This window comes from Camelus ferus, chromosome 7 (assembly GCF_009834535.1).
Source record: "Camelus ferus isolate YT-003-E chromosome 7, BCGSAC_Cfer_1.0, whole genome shotgun sequence".
NCBI classification, from domain to species: Eukaryota; Metazoa; Chordata; class Mammalia; order Artiodactyla; family Camelidae; genus Camelus; species Camelus ferus.
In genome coordinates, this window is record NC_045702.1 from 79,762,896 (window position 1) to 79,784,230 (window position 21,335).

At 40.4% G+C, this 21,335-nt stretch overlaps 1 protein-coding gene across 2 annotated transcripts in view; it reads left to right on the plus strand.

Moving 5' to 3' along the window:
- POU6F2 (POU class 6 homeobox 2) overlaps window positions 1–21,335 on the plus strand; it is a 423,476-nt gene that overhangs the window by 187,318 nt on the left and 214,823 nt on the right. For both annotated transcript variants that reach the window (XM_014559834.2, XM_032484257.1), the window contains one exon: window positions 2,837–3,065. In XM_014559834.2, the coding sequence (XP_014415320.2) occupies window positions 2,837–3,065 (229 nt within the window). The remainder of the gene's footprint in view (window positions 1–2,836; window positions 3,066–21,335) is intronic.

Here is a 21,335-nt window from a genome sequence, read left to right on the forward strand (position 1 = left end):
AAAACTTTAATGACTGCAGTGTGAAGGAAATTAAGTTATTTCAACCCTACTATAGCCATTTCTGAAATACAAGAGGTGATTTAATATAAAAAAGTTAATGCAATTTTAATGCAAGTTCAGCTTATTGGGTTTGACAATACTGTACATCACCTACAGCTCCTGCATTAATAAAGAAATACATTCATTATTTTTTAAAGTCCAATATTTGTTGTTTTTTTTTCTGAGCCTGGTACGGTTATATGGAGATGTAGAACACAATTATAAAAGACTGAGCCTTTTTTTTTTTTTAACCTCTGTCATTTAGTGTGAAACTCACAGAGTTCACCTGCTTTTATAGAAAAAGAAGCTGATTCTTGAGCCTGTCTCTTTTGCTGTCATTGTTCCTGGAAATGAATCACTTTGAGCACTTTGGGGCTCAAGACTTCAAGGCTTGAAAACCCAAGTTTAGAGTCTGGGTTGGTCTTGACTTTCTTGTTCCAGCCTCCGCCACGTCTCCCTCTGGCCTCAGATCCTAAAAGGTATCTCAGAGCATGAATGCCTCCGTGCTCGGGGCAGAGAGCTGGGCAGACCTGGGGAGACGCCTCATCTCCTGTGGGACCCAAAGAGGGTTTTACCGGGCATCACGGAAAGCGGCTTCTTCCGGCCACGCCCTGTCTGATTTCATGCTTGTGACATTGTGTGTGTATGCGTGTGTGTCTGCGTGCACGTGTGTGTATGTGTATGTCTGTGAACACACCATGGATGATAAACTTAACGCCTCCAGGTTTGAAAAGTTGCACGACAGACCCAGACAGTGAGAAGCAGTGGGCCCTGGGACAAACTGGAGAGTGCGTGCCCTGCTTTAAGCCCATGAATTTCAGTTAAAAAAAAAAAAAATGCCACGAGTCCCAACTCCCAGCTCTGTGGCCTGTATGCCATGTGAGGACTGCCCCGTTGCCTTCCCCTCTTACCCTGATGTTACTATTGGCAGCGAAGTAACACCAGCAATCTGGGGAGCAGCTTGTCATTTTGTACTTATTCCTAAAAAATCGTTATTTTGTTCTTTAGTGTAACTTTTTTTTTTTAAGGAAGCACAGTTATTTGTGTGAATTTAGTGACGTTTGGCAGATACCTCGGGAGCTCGGCTCACAGAGTCCAGGGCGGTGGTTCTAAAAAGCAGGGTGCATGGAATCCCAGGGCTTCTTCACAGGGCTCCCCAGCCTTGAGGGGCGACAACCGGCCGTGAGGGCTGACCGTAGGGAATGGCTAGAAAGTGGACTCAGCCCTCTCCCACATCCTTCAAATAACGCAGCCCCACTTCTCCAAATCTGTTCTGTGTGTTGAGAGCGGGTGACAAGAAGGGGCGAAACATGGGCTCTGGAGCAGCCTGGCTGGACTTGAAACCACCCCCCCGCCCCCGGATTTGTGACTTTGGACAAGTTAACAACTCTCAGTATGTCACTGGTGGGACGGGGGAGTTCATACACGTTAGAACAGGGCTCGGCTGTGGTGTAGTGGGCTTTGTACTCTGCGTATGCTGAGTACTGCATAGAATCCTGCTGCGTTATTAACCCAAAAGTTGCAACTCCCCAAAGAGAGTTTTGTTTCGTTTCCTCTAGAAGGAAAATGGGCGTTGGATTAGGTCTTACGTGACTCCCACGGGGTGGTAGTGAAAATGCCAGCTCGGGGACTCTAAGATCGGTGACCCTTTGGTCATCTGGCCTGGCCAGGTCAGGACTCCTTCCTACATCGCCCTGGTGAAGAGCCCGTACCTGAGCTCAGATACGTCCAGGACACCCCTCTGCGGCTGCCTTTCCGTGTCAAACAATGGCCATCGGATGAGGAGTGGACAAAAGCGTGTGTTTTCAAGGTTGTTTTAACCAGGCAAAGAATGCTAGCATGATAACAAAAGAAAAAATGTAAGATTTTAACATTTACTCACAGGAAATATTTATGTTTTTCTGTATTCCTTTTTAGACCTTGTCATTATATATGTATCATTTTACCATTTGGGTAATGACTCCATTACCATTTGCGTAATTATTATCCAATTAAATTTAGATATTCTCAGGCATTTTCTATTTTTCTAAAGAGGTGTCAGAATGATCCATTTTAAACACTATGCAATATTTTACCAAGTTCAGTACTGTAACAAACTATTTTCCAACATTTGTGTATTTTAAAATGTAATGCGTATTTTCATTCATTAATCTTTTTAAAAAAATTACATCTTCAGGCTATATCCCAGGAATATATTGAGTCAAAAGGGGATGAATATTTTGGAACCTCTTTATATGGGTTTTCAAACTGCTTTCCAAAAGGCTTATGACAATGCACATGTCCTAAATCCATATAATGTTGTCACTACAGACTTACCAGCATTGAGTAAATCCTTCACATTATTGTTTTGCAAATTTAATAGATGAAAGTAGTATGTCATTGCTATTTTTGAATCAAAAAACTTCCACTGTTCTTGGTGAATTCTTTCTGGAACTACAGAGTAAACTAGCAGAGTTTCAAATACGTAAGAGTCAGATCAAGTGAAAATTCATTGGAAAAATAATACGTAAGTGTAGGGTATTACTTTGAAAGGCATTCAAGTGCCTTAGAGGAAGTCCAAACCAAATGAAATTTTCTCTCTAAAATCTCACAGAATACAATTTCCCTTTTTGTTTTTTGTTTTTTTGTTTTTTTGGGTTTTTTTGCTGCAAGTCAGTCTTCTTTTCTGGAATAGAACATGTTTCTGTGCAACTGGTTCAGGAAATTTCTGACCCTGCTTAAGAGGAAGAAAAATGCTGTGAAAGTCCACATCTTGGTTCCACTGGAAAGTGAGCTGGGATTGTCTGTTTCCTTGCAGTCGCTTCTGACGGCACAGCAGTTAGCCTCTGCTGTCGCCGGTGTAATGCCGGGAGGCACGCCAGCCCTCAACCAGCCCATCCTCATCCCCTTCAACATGGCCGGACAGCTAGGAGGGCAGCAAGGACTGGTCCTCACACTGCCTACTGCGAACCTCACCAACATCCAAGGGCTGGTGGCAGCAGCTGCAGCCGGAGGCATTATGACCCTGCCATTGCAAAATCTACAAGGTAACCAACCGACCCACTGTGTCCCTGTGCCACATAGGGCTCTAGCCACTGGCCAGAGTTCTCTGAAGTGGACAAGTGTCCTGAAGGTTGAATTTGGTTCAGAGTTGCTTCCACCACAAAGGCTGTGGAAGGCTGATGTAGGAAGCAAAATTTCAAGTTGTCTGTCTGAGTTTGCTCAAGACATGGGCTTTATCAATCCTCATTTCTTAAAATTGATTTGAAACCTTTCGGGTCTTCTGGAAGCACTTATGAGCAATCATTGTAGGATATGTCAAAAACTTAGATGTAAAAGTATTGTGCTGTAATTTGAGGACCTGATTCATAATCTCATGAGTACTTCAATTTAGCCGTCTGTGAAGAAAGGTTAGTCTGTTAGTTTGTTTGTCTGTGAAGTGTTCGGAACATTCAACTATAAGGTATCATTTGGAATAATTAACTTATTATTTTTCTTACTGAGTGTATTTTAGTTATAATTATTAAACAAAACATGTCATTTGAGGTCATATAGGTCATATTCTGTATTGAGAAAAAGAGACATATATCGAGCTTTTATATGGGCATATAATAAGAGTTGGACTCTAATTTTACTCAGGAAGGGTAGTTCTCTTGATATTATGAAGGTTTTGACTTTTCTCTAAAAGATTTGGTAACAATGACTAATAGTTCAACTTACAAAAGGTCAGAGGAAGAACTATTATGGTGGAAAATGGCTCAAATATGATTAGAATACCAAACAGGGGAAAACAAATTTATTTTGGACTGGTCAAAGGTGGTCGCTTTTCCATTGATATAAATGTTCGCAATTACGTTCCTTTTTTACAGAATGAGAGTTTGGTTGGGCACGTTGTCAGAAAAGCAATTTAAAGTACTTCTTTAGTTGGTCAAAAGTCAGGGCTCCTTATAATCTGCTAAACTGGTCAGAGTGTCAGCCCGTAGATTAAGAAATAGACCCAAGTCAGACCTGGTTAACTCTTGACCCAAACTTCTTTGCACATTCTGTGTCCTAATCTCTCACTCATTGTTGCCACTTCCTGACTTTCACTTTAATGTTTTAAAACAAAGTCTCTCATATACCATTAAATTGTGCCAAGAAACCTGCCTTTCATAAATCATGCATGCCCGGGACACGCTAATGCACAAACTTTGCTTGTTTCAAATTTGAGAGTGCCTGGGAAGGCAGGATCTCAAGATTAAGCAAATAAGGCAGGAATAAACAAGGTGAAAGCAAAAGCAACAGAGTGTAGGGAGAGGCTTTTTAATGTAGGTGGATGATGAAATCTTAATGAAGAAACGGGCATTATCAAAATGCAACCTTCCATTTGGAACATTTGTGCTTATGGGAATATTGAATATTATAAATAAACATAAGCTCGTGGAGCTCCTAGGTCATGAATTAATCCCCTGCTTGGTTAAAAGGGATCCCAAAGACAGAGTCCACAAAACCAGGCTTGTTCTGTCTTTCTTATGGTTTGGTGTTAGGATTTTAGGTCCTGGTTATTTTTAAGTGTTTCAAATGAGTGACTGGTCCAATGTGGACTTCCAACAAGATTTTTTCTCTCTCTCTTTTTTTCAATATCAAATTTTGTATTAGCTTATAGTTGGGAATTTGGTTCTTTGGGGCACCATTGGTTGCAGAAGATGAATCCTAAGTTTTGTGTCCTGATTAAGTGGTTTCAGCAAGAATGCTGGCTGTTTGTATCCGTTGGTGCTTCTCACACAATTTCCCTATCGGCCTCGTTTTGAGAAGAATATTGGAGTTACGGTCTTGTCTACTATACAAGTGCAAGGGGACACGTCTCCTCTTGTCTCCTTTGAAATTTCGGTAATGCTGGAGGGGAGGCAAGGAGATCATTAAATAATCACCTCCTGGTTGCAAGTCAGCCAGATATAGGAAGAGCTTCCTAGACACTTTTCACACTCAAGCATCTCCTCCCACACTTTTTTCTTTGATATCCTTATGAATGAATCTCAACTCCTAAATCACTGTTCGGATCCAGGAAAGTTCTACCTTCTGGTTTCCTTGGGCTTTTTGTTCGTTTCGTATCTTCTTATAAAGTTCTTCACTACCCAGACCTCACTCTTCTGAGAAGAAACCAACCACGCTGTTTGGCCGGGAACTGGAGGTTTTCCCAGGACATGGGACTTTCTCTGTTGAAACCAGGAAAGTCCCAGACCAACCAGAAAGGGTCAGTGTCCGTGCAAGAAGTCCAAGGGCAGTAGGGTAATCAGGGAAATGTCTCATCTCTCCCAGGTGACCAAGATCGGTGCTCACCACCTGAAGGGCAATGCCAGTCGGCCACCTTGTTGGCCAGCAGCCAACCCAAGGATGCTCTCACCACCTTTAGGAAACCAGCTGTAGCCCTTAGCAATCCCTAGGCAGTGGCTAAGGCCTGTGTGGCTTCCCAGGTTATGTCACGGAAGGTCGTGGGGCTTGGAATGGTGGGTGGATGGCTGGTGACCACCGAGAGTCGTCTGCAGGGGTCCTGGTTGACTTTGAGCCAGTTCTCAGTGTCCTTGAGTCTCATCCTTTTTCAAGGGTGGCTGTCTTGTAAATGTACCTCCGAATGAGTCCTTGTGCACATTTATACAGTCAGCAGGGTAGAATGCTCCGTGCCCTCCCCATGTCTGGCTTCTGGACAGTGAGCGTGGTAACTTCAGCCCAAGGCTTTTAAGAGTCTTTTAAAACAACCAGTAAATCTGCCCACTTATAATAGAAAGCCCGCCTTCTCTTGGGGTGGTTTTTATAAGACAGGTTTGATTAGCGAGTGTGAGGGGAACGGACTGAAGTGTTAAACGCCTGGTCAGAAGTGGGGCTTGTTTCCATACGATGAACTTAGTTCCGGTTGGTTCCTCTTTTCCTCACTGTAAAGCATTAAGATCTTACTCATGAAATAAGTCTGCCAACTGGAATTGTCTCTTGATTATACCCCAACTTTCCTGCCCAGCCCTTCAACCTGTCCTTTCTTTGAGCTCAAAAAGTTACAAACTGGCTAAGGAAAAAAAAAAAAAAGACCAACATCAGTTTCTTAATGGTTTGGAATTCAGGGATGAGTTTTCAAGTATTTTCCTCTTTACTAAAGGGATTGATAGCCGGTTCATTTGCATTCCTTACCAAGTGACATGGAATAGCTCTCAGAGCCTCTGAGGCCGTGATTCATGCATGGATTTTAATGAGCACTAATGACATGTTACACTGAGAGTGGCTTTTCTCTGCTGAGGCAGCGAGGGTCCTATCACTCTCTCCTCTGCTACGTGTGGTCCCCAGACCAGCGGCATCGGCATCTTACCAGGCTCTGCCCCAGACGCCCTGAACAGAATCTGCATTCTTAACAGGAGATTCTTACGCTCACTAAAGTTTAAGAAAAGCCTGATCTCAGGAGCTTTTTCCAAACTCCTTTGGCTCCTGCCCCACCATCCCCAGCAGCCGCCTCCGGATTCTGAGCATCTTAGGGTCGTGGGGAGTCATGTGGCCGTGATAAGCACCTTCATTAATTCTGCTCTCTCTTGCCCCCCAGGCCTCTCAATGAGGATGATAACCAAAAGGAATAATGTATCTGAGAACATTTTCACTCCTGTTGGGACAGTTATATCCCCAAGACCAAGAGGCGTTCTTTTGAATAAAACATATGGAAGCTCTTGCTTGGAGATTTTATTCAGCAAAAGCTTTGCATTGCTGACAAAGAGACCACGTTGCCCTGCAGAAAACCCGTCTGCACAGCCTGGGGATCATTTTCCCTTTCTCCTCAGATCCTTCCGTGGGAGAAAGAGCCCACTTCTGTCTCATCAATGATGGGGTCTTCCTTAAGAACACGGACGGGCGTAAGGAGTGAGAAATCTTGTGGACCAGCCCTGCAGCCCTGGGGATCCTGGGGATCCTGGGCTGAGGTTTGGGGACTAGAGAGTCCAGTGGACCACTACTAGGAGGCATCATTCCCCGCTCTGAGCAGGCAGGCGTCTATCCCCACTCCCAGGGTGACTGATAACCTCTCCTCTCTCCCCCAGCTCCTCCTCATGACTCTCTTTACTGCATCGGTTGACTTTCCACTAACCCCTAGTTTTGGTTCACTCGTGTTGCATTTTGTCTCCTTGGAGTACGTGCATCTTCCAGCTCATGTACCTCTCAGGATCTCTCCATTACTCTCTCTCTCTCTCCATCATCTCTATCTTCATCCCTATCTCCAAGTCGATCTAAAATTCAAACTCCTCGAAAGTCAAATTCCTGTTGAGCTGAGACTTTTCATTCTAGGCTACCTACCTGGTCAGACTAGAGGTGACTGCTTGCTTTGAAGTGTTCGTTCCTGTCCAATCAGCTGTAATCTGGGGAGGAGGGGAGAAATCAGAATGACATGGTCTGGAATGCAGCAACATGCTTAAGAAAGCACTAGGACCTCCTATGGTCTGAACTTGGAGATGCCAAAGCTGGGGTCTGGGTTCTGGGTATTTGAAAGAAAGTTTTGGGAAATCCTGGTTGGGATGGAAGACCAGAAATGCTCTAAATTCAGATACGAACTAGAAATTACTAATTCCTCAACATCCCATGTCCTTACATGAAGTAGGTGTCGTTTTGTGTTCTCACTTACCTTTGAGAGCCCTTCCCCCTTCCAGACACTTTCCACCATCACTGCTCAGGGTCCCTCCACTCCTGTGACCTTTGTCTATCCTGTGCTCGTAGGAATTTGGTTGCAGGTGCCTGTCTGCAAACACATACCTGTGAAATAAGACTAATCATGACTATTAACCTCAAAGAAAGAAAATGTCAAAGTTGCTGTTGCATACTTTATAAACTCCTTTAAATCACTGTCTGCCATTTTCCTTATTAGTTTGAAACCCAGATATCTATACTAAAAACATACTTTGCAGTTGTCCTAGGGTGGGAACTAGATTATTATTTGATGTGGCAAAATAAAGTCCCCACTCTGGAACTCATGTGAATGTGTTAGACTGATTGCTTTTTTTTTTTTTTTTTTTTTAAGATTTAGGCAGAAAAGGTAGGTTAAAAACAACCTCAACATGAGTGACAACAACAGCAAAGGGGCTAATGGAGCAGCAGAGGTGGGTCAGCTTCTAGGACAGATGATTCAGGTTAGTGACCTGGACCCATCGCACAGGCTGAGATGACCCACTAATCACCTGTGGGCAACTTAAATGGAGAATATAAATGTGCTACGTAGGAGATTTACATCAAAGTGTGAACATTGCAGTTAAGTCAAGCATCACTTTTAAATTAATGACCAGAAATACATTAGAAATTGCCGCTTACCCTGAACACGGAAAAGCAATTAGGTTCAAGGCGAGCTGAAAAAATCAAGACTAAGGTTGGTTTTCCTGCCCTTGCCGCTGGCCAGGGGAAGTCTGGTCTGGGTCTCTCCAGCTCTCCAAATTAAAGTCTGTAGAGGGTGAAGGATGTGGGAAGGGTTTGGGGGTTAGGAATTTCATGTGATAAGTGACACTGCATTTCCTCTTTGTTTTGTTGTTGTTGTTTTAACTGAGGTATCATTTACACGTAATAATCGTGGATCTTAAGTGCACAGTCCAATGAGTTTTGGTAATTGTTTACACCCAAGCAAACTCCATCCACCACGATCAATAACAGAGAACATTTCATTATCCCCAAATGTTCCCTCGTGTCCCTTTGTAGTCAGTCTCCTCCGTCCAACCAGGCAAGCCTGATCTGCTTTGTGTTGTTACCCATTAGCTTTGTTCTAGAGTGTCGTATAAATGGATTCATCACCGTACGCATTCTTTTGTATCTGGCTTTTCTTGCCAGATAATGTTTCTGAGATGCACCCGTATTGTTGTGTGTGTCAAGAGTTCCTTTATTTTCATTTCCCAGTAGTTTCCATCATGAGAATATGCCCCAGTTGGTTTATCCATAGCCGTTCCCACATCCCAGTAGGAAGACAAGGAGAAAGTCTCCACCCCGGGGGGAGCGGGTGGAGTTCCTCCAGTGGGCATTTCTTGGAATTCACCTTTGGCCACTCTTCCCTTTGGCCCTTGGGAGAGTCTTCTCTGTCCATTGTCTTCCTTGGCTACATTTGAAGAGAAAGTTGAGGCATATACCTTTCTTTGGGGGCTTCCTCAATCTGTGTATGGCTTATGGAAGCTTGAGTGCTGAAGGTTGCTTGAAGTTTCCAACATTAAAGATTTGTAGCTACTTGGCGAATCCAGCCCCCTCAGAAACCAAGAATACTTCTGACCTTTTTGCTTTCAGTCTGTTCCTTGGGCTGAAGTGTTTTCTAAGACATATATCTTCAGTCTGATTTATTTTGCTTTCTCACCCCAATGCACCCCTCTTTCAATTCAGTCAGCCTCTGTGAGGGCCCTCTGGCCTCCTCAGTGTTCTTTAAACATACTCCTACCCAAGGGCCTTTGCACAGGCTGTTTCCTCGGCCTGTAAAACTGTCCCCAGGAAGCATCAAGCCTACTTCCTTGTCCCAGCCCCAGTACTCCTGTTCCTCCCACCTGGCTTTACTTTATCACCTCTGTCCATAATACTTATTACCTTCTTTCTTTCTATTACCCTAAAAATCTCAAAAAATGGTTGTCTTGTTTTTTCCTTTCTTTCTTTTTAAGCACTTTGGGTCCTGTCTGTCTTAGCATGTAGAGTGGTGGAGACAGATGCTTGGCTCTGGTGCTGTAGAGGTTATCTGCATATGATGTGTTTAGAATATGTATTGTTTGTGTCTGGCTCTGTCCTGGGATAAGCATCTTTGTTTGGTTCACTGATGCGGTGCAAGATACTCAAGAATGAATGATGGATGAATGCATGAATGAAGAAACATGCACCCAAATATTCATAGCAGACTGTTTATAGTAGCCAAGACATGGAATCAACCCAAGTGCTCATCAACAGATGATTGAATTAAAAAGATGTGATATATATGTATATATACACAATGGAATATTACTAAGCCATAAAAAATGAAATCCTGCCATTTGCAGCAACATGGATGGACCTAGAGAATATTATGTTTAGCAAAATAAGTCAGAAAAAGACCAATACTATAGGATATCACTTACGTGTGGAATCTAAAAGATAATACAAGTAAATGTACATGCAAAACAGAAACAGACTCACAGATATTGAAAACAAACTTGTGGTTACCAAAGAATGGGGGCAGGGGGAGGGACAAATTAGGGGTATGGGATTAACAGATACAAACTGCTGTATATAAAATAGATAAGCAACAAGGATATACTGTATAGCACAGGGAATTATAGCCATTATCTTAAAATAGCCTATAAGGGAGCATAATCTGCAAAAATGCTGAATCATTAAAAAAACCCGCTACACACCTGAAACTAGCATCATAGCGTAAATCAACTATATGTCAATTTAAAAAATTAGTAGGAGTTAGTCAATTAAAGAGAAGTTAAGAGGGTTTTCAGTGTAGAGGAGGGAGGAACAGGGGATCTACACAGTTCTGTGGACGGTTTTGGCTGTTGTTGAAGCAAAGATTAGGAGTCTGACATGGCAAGAAATCAGACTGGATGAGCAGGAAGCACGGGTGACCCTGGAGGGTCTTACATGCCTTTCCTGTGCACATTGAGTGGCCATCATAAGACCTGACATGTTAGAGACACATACTTAAAGGTAATGCAATTATGCCATGATATTTGCATGGATTCAGGGTTGTGTTTACTTAGGGATGCCTGTGTAATTCCAAGGATTCAAAGCAGCTTGTAATACAGGAAACATGAAAGACAAAAGCTGTTTATTAGAAAAGGAGGAAACCTAGACGAAGGTTTGGAACGAGAGGATGAGTCAAAGGGGAGGCACATCCCATTACACAGTTTTAATTATTTGATAGTAAAAAGAATCACACCAGCTTACTAAGAAATAGGCTTATTTATTTTTGTTTTGGTTTTTTTTTTTTTTTACTAAGTTTGTTTGTTTGCTCAACAAACACTTAGTGAGCTTTCGTAGTATTCTAGGCCTTGACCTTGACTTGGGATATAGCAGTAAACAAAGCAAAGAGGATCCCTGAAGTCCCTTCTGTGCCTGTGTGGGGAGAAGAGTGATGGAAGGATGGAGGGTGTCAGGAGTGGGGATGTGATGTATTTCTATCAGTGTCGGTCCCCCCACTGGACAAAGCCCCAAAGGACATGAAGGGCTAAGCTGTACTATATGATGTTTAGGGGAAGCGTGTCCCAGAGTGAACTCCTAGGTGCTTAGAAAACTTAATCATATAGTTTTTTAGTGAAGAAACATCAAACAGCCTGATGGGTAGGGCATTTACCTTTTAGCTTTCACTAGGTTAACGCTTCAGGAACAAACTGGCACCAAATCTCAGCCAGGGACAACAAAGGTTTACTTTTTCTGGGAATCTCACCAGCCATGTTGGCTGCAGGTGGGCAGTGGCTCTGTTGCACATCTTCTGTCTGGGATCCAGGCTGAAGGACCAGCCTCTCTCTGTGGCGGGACCACAATGGCTCTTAAAACTTTGGCTCAGAAGTGGCACACGTTACTTCTGCTCACATCCTATTGGCCAAGCAGGTCATCTGGTTAACTCACTGCCAGTGGGAATGAAAATACTTCTAAGGGGAGGCGGGAAGAGCACATAATGGAAGCTGTATTACAAGGGGCCATGGTGCTCAGTGGCCATGGCATTAAAGATACACTGCATGAATATTGACTTAGGTGACCTTTAATATTCCTTCTGACACTGGGATTCCGACACCCATTAGGATACATGGACTCTCCGTGTAATTCCTTAGAACACAACGCATGAACAATTTCTCAGAGTAATAAAATTCCAACAATAAATACAAAAATAAATAACAAATATATGGAACAATTGGAGACTATTTAATACAGCGAATGAGCACATATAAGCGTACAACTCCATTTATGTAACATTCAGGGAAAGGCACAATTATAGGGACAGAGAGGAGATCAGTGGTGACCAGTGACGGGGGTGGTAGGAGCTGAGTGTCAAGGAGCACAGGGAGTTTGGGTGGCTGGTGCAACTCTTCTCTAACTTGACCACCGTGGTGGGTACATGACCGTGGGTGTTCGTCAAAGTTGGACAACTGTCCGCTAGAAAGGGTGAATTTCACTGTGTGGAGAATATACCTCAATATTACTTTTTTAAAAAGGTAAGTGGGTGCTGTGGTGCTTATGAAATACCACTAAAATACCAATTTATTTTAAAACATTTAAAAATGTGTGTGAGTACAAAACTGCTAATGGAGTGAAAGCTCGAAAAAGCTTCCCAGAAATGAGACTCAAGTTCTCCCATTAAAGAAAGCGTTAATGGCTCTGTTTCTCAGATGCAGAAGCTAATGCTAAAATAATAAAGATTTCAAATGTACACAGTTCGATCCTAATCATTTATAAAAGAAGCCCAAACACACATGCCCCACAGAGAGAGGGAAAGAAAAATACTGTATACAACACAGTGCCACTGGTAGACTGGTAGACTCTAGACAATGAGAGATGATGGGTGATTGCTTGCTTTCTTAAAGTTTCCATGTTAAATATTATTTCAGAATATTCTGTATTAATCAGGGCGCAAGATCGTATTCAAAACATCATTACTAGCGTTGGCAAAGTTAGGTCTATGGGTCTGTTATCTTGACTTCAAACTACGTTTTTAAAAAGCATCTCTCGGTTGAGAGGGTGTAGTACAAGTGGTAGAGCACGTGGTTAGCATGCACAAGGTCCTGGGTTCAATCCCCAGCACCTCCTCCAAAAATAACTAAACAAATGAACCTAATCCATCCCCCCCCAAAAAAGGTAGAAAATAATAATTAAAAAATAATTTTTAAAAAATTTAAAAATTAAAAAAGCATCTCTCAACTCAAAGTGGATTAACTCATAAACTAAAAGCAACACAACCAAAAGCAACCCTATGCATTCATTACAGATGAGCAGTAGTTAATATAATGGCATTGCCTTTACATGTGCTCGATTTTATTGATCAAAGGAGAAAGTGTGATTTGGTTGGGGGGAGGCATGGGAATGTGTCCTGAGCATTCTGGTAGCATTTCCAAAGGACAAAAGAATTAGGTGGCCAGGTGTGCTGTCTTTCCTTGTGATTTACTTTGGTGCTAGTCTAGTGATGCCCACAGAAGGAAGTCACATCCCCAGGAGCGTGATGTCCTTGAGAACAGAGGTCTAATGCCACTCCCAGAACGGGCAGGGCAGTACCTGCCACAGACCAGAGATTATGGGCCCTGGCTTTGAGTGAGCAGTGATTTCTCAGCCTCTGGGATGTGGCTTGCAGTCTGAAAGTCCAGTATTAAAAATACCTAGAGCATAAATTCATATTCGCAACATTATTCAGAAGGGCCCATACCATACAATAATACCAAATCCACCATCAAGAAGTTAAGAAAAGTTGTTTCAATGTGTCTTACTTTGGCAGTTTTTCAAACCGTCAGCCTTTTTATTTCAAATACCTGAAGAGCCCTTTCTGCAGTACATTATCCTTGATGCAGGCGTCACTGAGGCACCAGGGCATGGATTAAACTGGAAGCACGCGAATGAAAAGTATGACTAGTATAGTGTGTATTTAAGAGATACTGTCAATGGAATAAAGCATTGTCAAAGGATAATGGGTTCCAGCTGCCACATAAATGTCAAAGCAAAGCCAAAGCGTTTATTTTCAAAGCAAAAGGCAGGGAAGTAATGTGATCCCCAGTTTGCACATAATGAGGCTGTAAATCCATCAGGGCTCTTGATGGCATCTATTGACGTGTGTACACCCAGATGTGCAAACTGGGTTAGATTCCAAGCCGATCATAAGAACTCTTTTCCAAGATGGCTGCCGAGAGAATGGTACCCACGTCTGAAAAGGGAGAAGACTGCTTGAAATGCTTCTCAGTGTCACTCCATTACCAAGGATGAGGGGGAACTGGGATTGTTCGTTCCAAAGTCCTCTGGCACCACAATAAAGAGGACTTCTGTGTCCAAGGGAAGTGTGTGGGAGCAAGAAATGGGGAGGTATTGAAAACAGAGAAATGAGAGAGGGTCCCCAATTCCCCTCTGCCCATTGTTTAGAGCATGGAGCACCAGTGCTCTCCAAGAAAGCCCTGTCTTCTCTTATGTGTGTAATACTTGCAGGACAGATTCCCAGTGAGAGGTCACAGCTGTTATTTCTCAGGGAAAAGCTAAACCTCACTTCCTCCAATGACCTGTGCACAAAGATTGATTGATCAATTTCACAAATACTTACTACGCATCTCCTATTTCCCAGGCACTTTGGTAGGCACTTCAGTCTAGTTAGGAAGGAGGCTATCACAGTAATCCAGGAGGGAAAGGGTCCTGCTGGCAGTGACAAAAAGCAGAGGGCTGATTTAGGAGATGTTAACGAAGTGGGACTTGGTGATGGATTAAATGTAGAGGGATCAGAGGAAAGAGAGAGAGACCGTTAGTTCAGCTGGATGTGATTAGCTCCAGTTTCCTGTGGAAAATCTAAACGGAGATACCAGTAGCCAGTTGGAAATACATGGAACTAAAATTCAGAATGGGGTTAGTGCTAGAAATCCCGGTGTAGACACCATCGATGAATATGACGGAAGTCATGGAGGGAAGAAATTTCTGAGGGAGAAGAGATTAGGGAAGGAATATAACAGTTCAAGGCATTGGAAGAGGAAGAAGGAAGAGTTCCTGACATGCGGGTTGTTCTCCTTCAGGTTTGGCAGGGGCTCCCTTCACTCTCTGTGTTTGGATTCCTTTCATTGGACATAATCTACACGTTCACATTGGCGCTTCTGATTGTTGCTCATCCTGTATAGCCAGAGTGCAATAAGAAGGAGACAAAAAAGAAAAAAGTACCCTCTAAGATATGCCAAGTTTCCATGTATAAAGAAGTTATTTTAAGAGTTTCTACATAAAAGCTTTAACAGTTTTGTTCTTTTGCTGAAAGGTTACTCAACTGATTTAAATCTAGTATTTTAAAATGTAGCTGTAGCCTTAAAATTCTCAAAATGAAAATGTCGGAATCCTTTTTTTCCCCCTTCCTTTCTTCTTTTTTTAAAGCACTTTGGGTCATGCCTATGGCAGCTAGATAATATAGTTTTAATTTTTGACAATGAGAGGGGTGGGGTATAGCTCAGTGGTAAAGCATACAAAAGGTCCTGGATTTAATCCCCAGTACCTCTATTAAAAAATTAAAAATAAAACTTTCCAAAACAAAAAAACCCAGAGAAAAAATTGGCAATGATTTATCTTGGAAAATGATGTCTTATTGTAAGCAAAAGTAATCTCTGAAAACATTATGGTTCCACATTCACTTTTTCCTTGGGTTTCATGTCATCTTCTCCCAAATGATATTAATCAACAGGGCTCACCAAGTTTATAGCCTAAACTAGGAAAAGAAAAGAAAAAAAAAAAAAAAACAGAACTGACTATGGTTGCCATTTGTCACTAGATTAGGATACGCACAAATACACGGGTCCATTAACACGTCCTTATGCATCTCTGTTCCCCTGTGTGCCATTATTTCAGAAATTCTTAGCAAAACATATATATATTCAACATTTGACATAAGATAATTTGGGTTTGCTGTGTTTGGAAAATAACTCACGTGGGAGAAAGTTGCGTTAAATAAATAATAGAGATAAAATTTATCCTTCCATATATTTCAAAGCTAATGTCGCTAACTTACGATGGAATGGTAACATGAAGACACAGTGCTATAATTTGATTGATTTGTTTTGACAGCAGCCAAATAATTGAGAGTGAAAGGTGTCAGCACAGATGAAATATTGTATAAGCCACGTTCAGAAGGCAACCCCGGCAGCTGCAGCAACTGGAGGTTTATTTTCTTTGATTCGGAACTGGTACTCACCTCCAGTTTATTATGAAACCATGAAAGGTGCATGACTTCCCCAACTAGGGAGACTTTTATGGAGAGGCTGGAAATAGAAGTTTGTCAAGTCGTTGAACAATGGATGTGGACAAAAGGACAGGATGGCTGAGCTGAGTGATAGCAGCTGGTCCCTTTCTTTTGCAAGTTGCTGCTCTCTGGCATTTTACCTCATTTGGAAGTGGTTCTGAGTCAGAGCAAATATTAGATCCTATTTTCCAGCTCCTTGACAGGAGATGGACAAAAGACACAGCTGTGCATAGCACCATTTCTGAGCGCAGATCAGGGGCACTTACACCCAAATGAAAATCCAAATGCCTGCTAAGAATCAGATTTGAGGTGCTTGGTTAATATAGTAGCTAAATGGTCAGGGGAAGATTAATTAGGAGAAAGTCTCTGTCCGTAGGCAACCCTGGAGCACGGTGGTTAGCAGAGTGAGCCTTGAGCTGCACTGGCCTGGTTTAATTCCACCTCTGCAGCTTGTTACCAATGTGTGTGTCCTGACTTCTGAGATTTGTTTTCCTCAGATATTTTATGGGGTGGTTTTAAGGATTAAATGTGATACTGTATGGAACATGCCTCAGGTAATGCCTGACGCTTAGTAAGTGCAAAATGAATGAGAACCCCTATTATTACTTAGAGCTGCAAAATCCAGTATGGTAGCCGTGAGCCACGTGTGGCTGTTGGGCATTTCAAACATGGCTACTCCAGATTGATGTCTGCTGTGAATGTAAAACCCATACAACTGCAAACTGTCTCTTTAATATTTTTATCTCGACAACATGTTGAAATGATATTTTGGATACATTAGTTCAAATATAATATATTATTAAAATTAATGTCACCTGTTCCTTTTTAACTTTTTTCTTGGGGATACAAGAACATTTTAAATTATGTATGTGGCTCACTTTTGTGGCTCAAATTATATTTCTCTTGGATTGCACTGGCCTGGCCTGGAGGATCTTGCTAAACCTTATACACATGTGGCACTGATTGAAAGTGGTGTTCATTCAAAAATAATTATAACACATTTAAATTTTGGGCCCCCAGGCAGAAAAATCACACAAAGAACCCTATTTGGTTATCAAAAACTAGAGAGAACACACTTTGTAGATTCTCTCCTATAGTTTATGAACTACTTGGGATTTTTACCAATAGAGAGAGAAAAAGGATACAATTTTTATAAGCAAATTCCACTGATCAGATCTAACATTCTTCTTTTTCAAAAATTATTATACTTTGTACTTTGAAATATAGAAGAAATATATATATTATATATAATAAAATGATCTAGAATTAACAACTACTAACATTTTGCCACATTTGCTTAAGATCTTTTATCTTAAAAAAGGAAACATTATAAATAATGCTAAGATCCTCACCTCCTCTCTCCACAGTCAGTCCATGGCATTCCTTCCCTCCTAGAAGTAACCACTCCCTCTCCAGTGCATTGGTTTATAAATTTCCTACATACACACATATAAACATATACATGAAATACATAGTATTATTTTGAATGTATTAAAATTTTCATAATGGTAGCGCATTCTAAATATATATATTTTTACCTTGCCTTTTTCCTTCAAATTTTGCATTTGAGAGTTATTCCTGTTGAAACATGTAGATAGGGATATATCAGAATTTATTTTGATCAGCTTACTTTGTGTTTTTTTTAGCCATACTTTTCCACCTTTCTTGCCTTGTAATGAATATATCATGTTTTCTTTTTTGTTTTCACTGAAGTATGATTGACTTACAGTATTGTATTAGTTGCAAGTGTACAACATAGTGATTTGATGCTTTATACATTATGAAGTGATCACTATGATAAATGTAGTTACTATCTGTCCCATACAGAGTTATTATAACATTATTGACTATATTCCTTATGCTGTATGTTACACCATTATAGCAGGATTTTGGTTTTTTTCCCACCTACTGGATGAGAAGTTCAACATTTATTTTTATTATTTTCGTTGTTTGTTTTGAACATGTGTTTGCTTGAAGGATTTTCAGTATTTTCACTTTTCTTCCTAAATGGTAGTCCCAACTTTTGATCATTTCTTCCATCTTCTTTTTTTATTATTGCCCAGCATTAGTTATTTCACATATTGCTGTGTTTACAAGCTCACTTAGCTTTCATTACATTTGCTTTTTTTTCACTTATCATTATGTCTCGTATCCTGTTCCCTCCAGAACTTTCTGATTCTATTAGTGAAGGTCTCTAAATGATAAATTGAGTTTAATTTGTTTGAAAATGCTTCTTTGTCCTTATTTTTCCTGTTTAGCTAGACTTCGCATTATTAGTTAGTAGTTAGAGTGTTTTCAATGAATCAATTATCTCCTAGGTTCTATTTTTGCTGATAATAAATACATTGTCAGTTTCATCGTTATCCTTTCATAGATCAAATGTCTTTTCCAGACGTGCTTGGTATTAAGATTTTTCTCTTTGTCTCTGGGATTCACCAATTTTGCTATGGAAGACTTTGGAATGGAATTATTTTTATGTATCCTGCTTGGAGCTTGTGATTCCTGACATGACAGTCATTATTCTTGATTCTCTCAATTTTTTCCTCCAGGAACTCCTATTACATGCACAGTCTTCCATGTCTCTTAACCTCCTTCACATGTTTTCTATCTCTTTATATTCTGTGCTGCTTTTTTGTGTGATTTCCTTAGACCTGTCATCCAGTTTCCTAATTCTCTCTGCAATTATATTTAATCTCATGTTTAACCTTAACTTTTTCATCTTAAGGACTATGTTATTCACTTCTAGAAGTTGTATTTTTTTTTTAATGGTTTCTATTTTTTCTTGGTTCTCTTTAATCACTATAAATACGTTTATTTTACAATCTTCAGACTGCCTTTTAGCTTAAGTACATGAGGAACTAATTAATTATTGCTGTCTCTTCCTCATAGTAAAATATTTCATTATGTTATAAGTAATCTTTTATCTTGACCTCACTATAAGCAGTGAAATTCATTTTTCTAAGAAATCCTTTAAACTTTGGGTTACATAAGTATTGCTAATAAGAGGCTTTGCACTTGCATCTGCCAAATGCCCAGCGAATTTCACAAATGATCTCTCTGCTTGGGGATATTTGCACCATGTACATAGCATACATTTAGACTGTAAACTATGAAATATGCAGACCCGGGTTTTGATTTCTCATATATATTTGCCCCTACCCAGAGCTTTTAATAGGAATAAACGTCTTTGTTAATTCCCTTGGCTAGTGAACAGGGTTTGCCTCATCTCTTTTCAATGTTGGAGCAGCCCTAAATAACTTCACATTGTTGTGCAATCATCACCACCATCATCTCTAGAACTTTTTCATCTTTCAGAACTGTAACGTGTAAACAATAACTTCTCCATTACCTCCTGGCAACCACCATTCTACTTCCTGTCTCTATGAATTTGACTACTCAAGGTACTTCACTTAAGTGGAATTATACAGTATTTGTTTGTGATTGGCTTATTTCACTCCGGTAAATGTCTTCAAGATTCATCCATATTGTAGCATTTGACAGAATATCCTTTTTAAAGACTGAATAATATTCCATTGTATGTGTATACGTCCTTTTGTTTATTCATTCATCAGCAAATAGATACATGGGTTGCTTCCATCTTTTGACTACTGTGAATAATGCTGCTGTGAATATTGGTGTATAAATAGTGTTTGTCCCTGCTTTTAATTATTTGGGCTATATACCCAGAAATAGAATTGCTGGAGCATATGGTAATTCTAGGCTTAACTGCTTGAGGAAATGTTGTACCATTTTTCATAACAACAGCACCATTTTACATTTCTACCAGCAAAGCATAGGGTTTCAATTTTCCACATCCTCACCAGTACTCATTGGTTTCTGTCTTGTTGCTTGTGTTTTGATAATAGTCATTCTAACAGGTGTGAAATGGTACCTCATTGTGGTTGAAGGAGCATTTTTGAGAGAACACTTGATTACTTAATAACAGTTCCCTTATATTTTTTAGTCACATTTAGGTATGATTCCAAATTTTAAAATAACCCTAAGGAGAATATATACTTTAAAAGTTGCCTTACTTCAGCTTCGTGCCCTTCAAATGGTAAATATTATAGTTATAGTATTTGTATAATTGTAGTTGGATTCACATTTCAGGTATATACAAATATGTATATATGCTGGTGAATACTAGCAATATTTACCAGGAGAGAAATTCCTGCAATACAAATGTTCTTTTTCTGTTGACTTCCATTACAATTCAATATTTCAATGGACAAAAATAATATGTTTACCTATAAATAAAATGAAAATTTTCCTTAAAGAAGATTTTCAGGTAGTGTTCTGCTCAGTAGAAACACTGTTGGAATTCAACGGAAGTATTCTGTGAAGAGATTTGAGAACTAGACAATAATTCTCTTTTTCTAGGCAGTGTTTGTTTTTTTTTTCCAATCTTGAAATCTTACCTACCTTTGAGTGCTAGCTAAGCTCCTTCCTAAGTCAGAAGAATTTCTTCCATGCCAGGGTATTGCTTTATTTAGTGCTTTGAATGCCATGAATATGTCTACCATATTCAAGCTTTGGTCCTGAATATAGTAGACATATAGTAGACATTTGGGAACCACCCTCTAATCAACTGGAGATTTTGTTTACTTTTCTGGTAAATGCTAAGCTCTAGGTTCTGGTTTTATTGTAGCCTAAACTTGTTGTTACTGAAAGCTTCAAGTTATATTTTAAAAAGTAACATGAACATTTCTATCCAATCCTACATGCCTCGTATATTTTTAGACATTTCTGGTGCATTTTCATATGCAAGAGATGGTACTGTTTAAGTCAAGTGATAACTGCAGTTAGTAGAGCTACACTTTACCAGCAAGTTTGGGGGTTTTTTGCATTTTCATAATATACAGTCTGCTCTGTACTCTGGCAGAGAACAGAATGCAGAATAAGGTAAGCAGGTCACATCAAAGGAGAGAGGTGGTGTACAGAAGCCCCTCAAAATCATAAAGTCATTGGTGCTCATAAACTACATTGCACTTTTTTCCAGGAGATAAATGAGTGGGTTGTAAAATAGCATTAATTGTTGGCCAAGTTCCAGTCTGAAAGTTGTATTTCCTAGGCGGTGCTTTTCCAGCTGGAAAAGCCTTGCTCTGAGAATATTTGCAGCTCAAAACACAAATGCTATCACGTTTCTTCAATTTAAAAAAAAAAAAATAAGAAACTTCTAACTAATCTACCCTTCCCACCCATTTAGGTCTTCTGCCAAACTCCCCGCTTCATGGGGGTGAAGATGAGGTGCTTGGGGCCGAAAGCTAAGGGGAAATGACAAGATTTCATTTCAGGCTCTCCCCATCACACACATTTTACAGTCACAGAAAGGTGCCTTACCTGATCCCAACTAGCAACTTGACAATATAATTTATTGGTTATAAGATTGATAATCTTATAAAATACAAAACAAAACAACCAACCA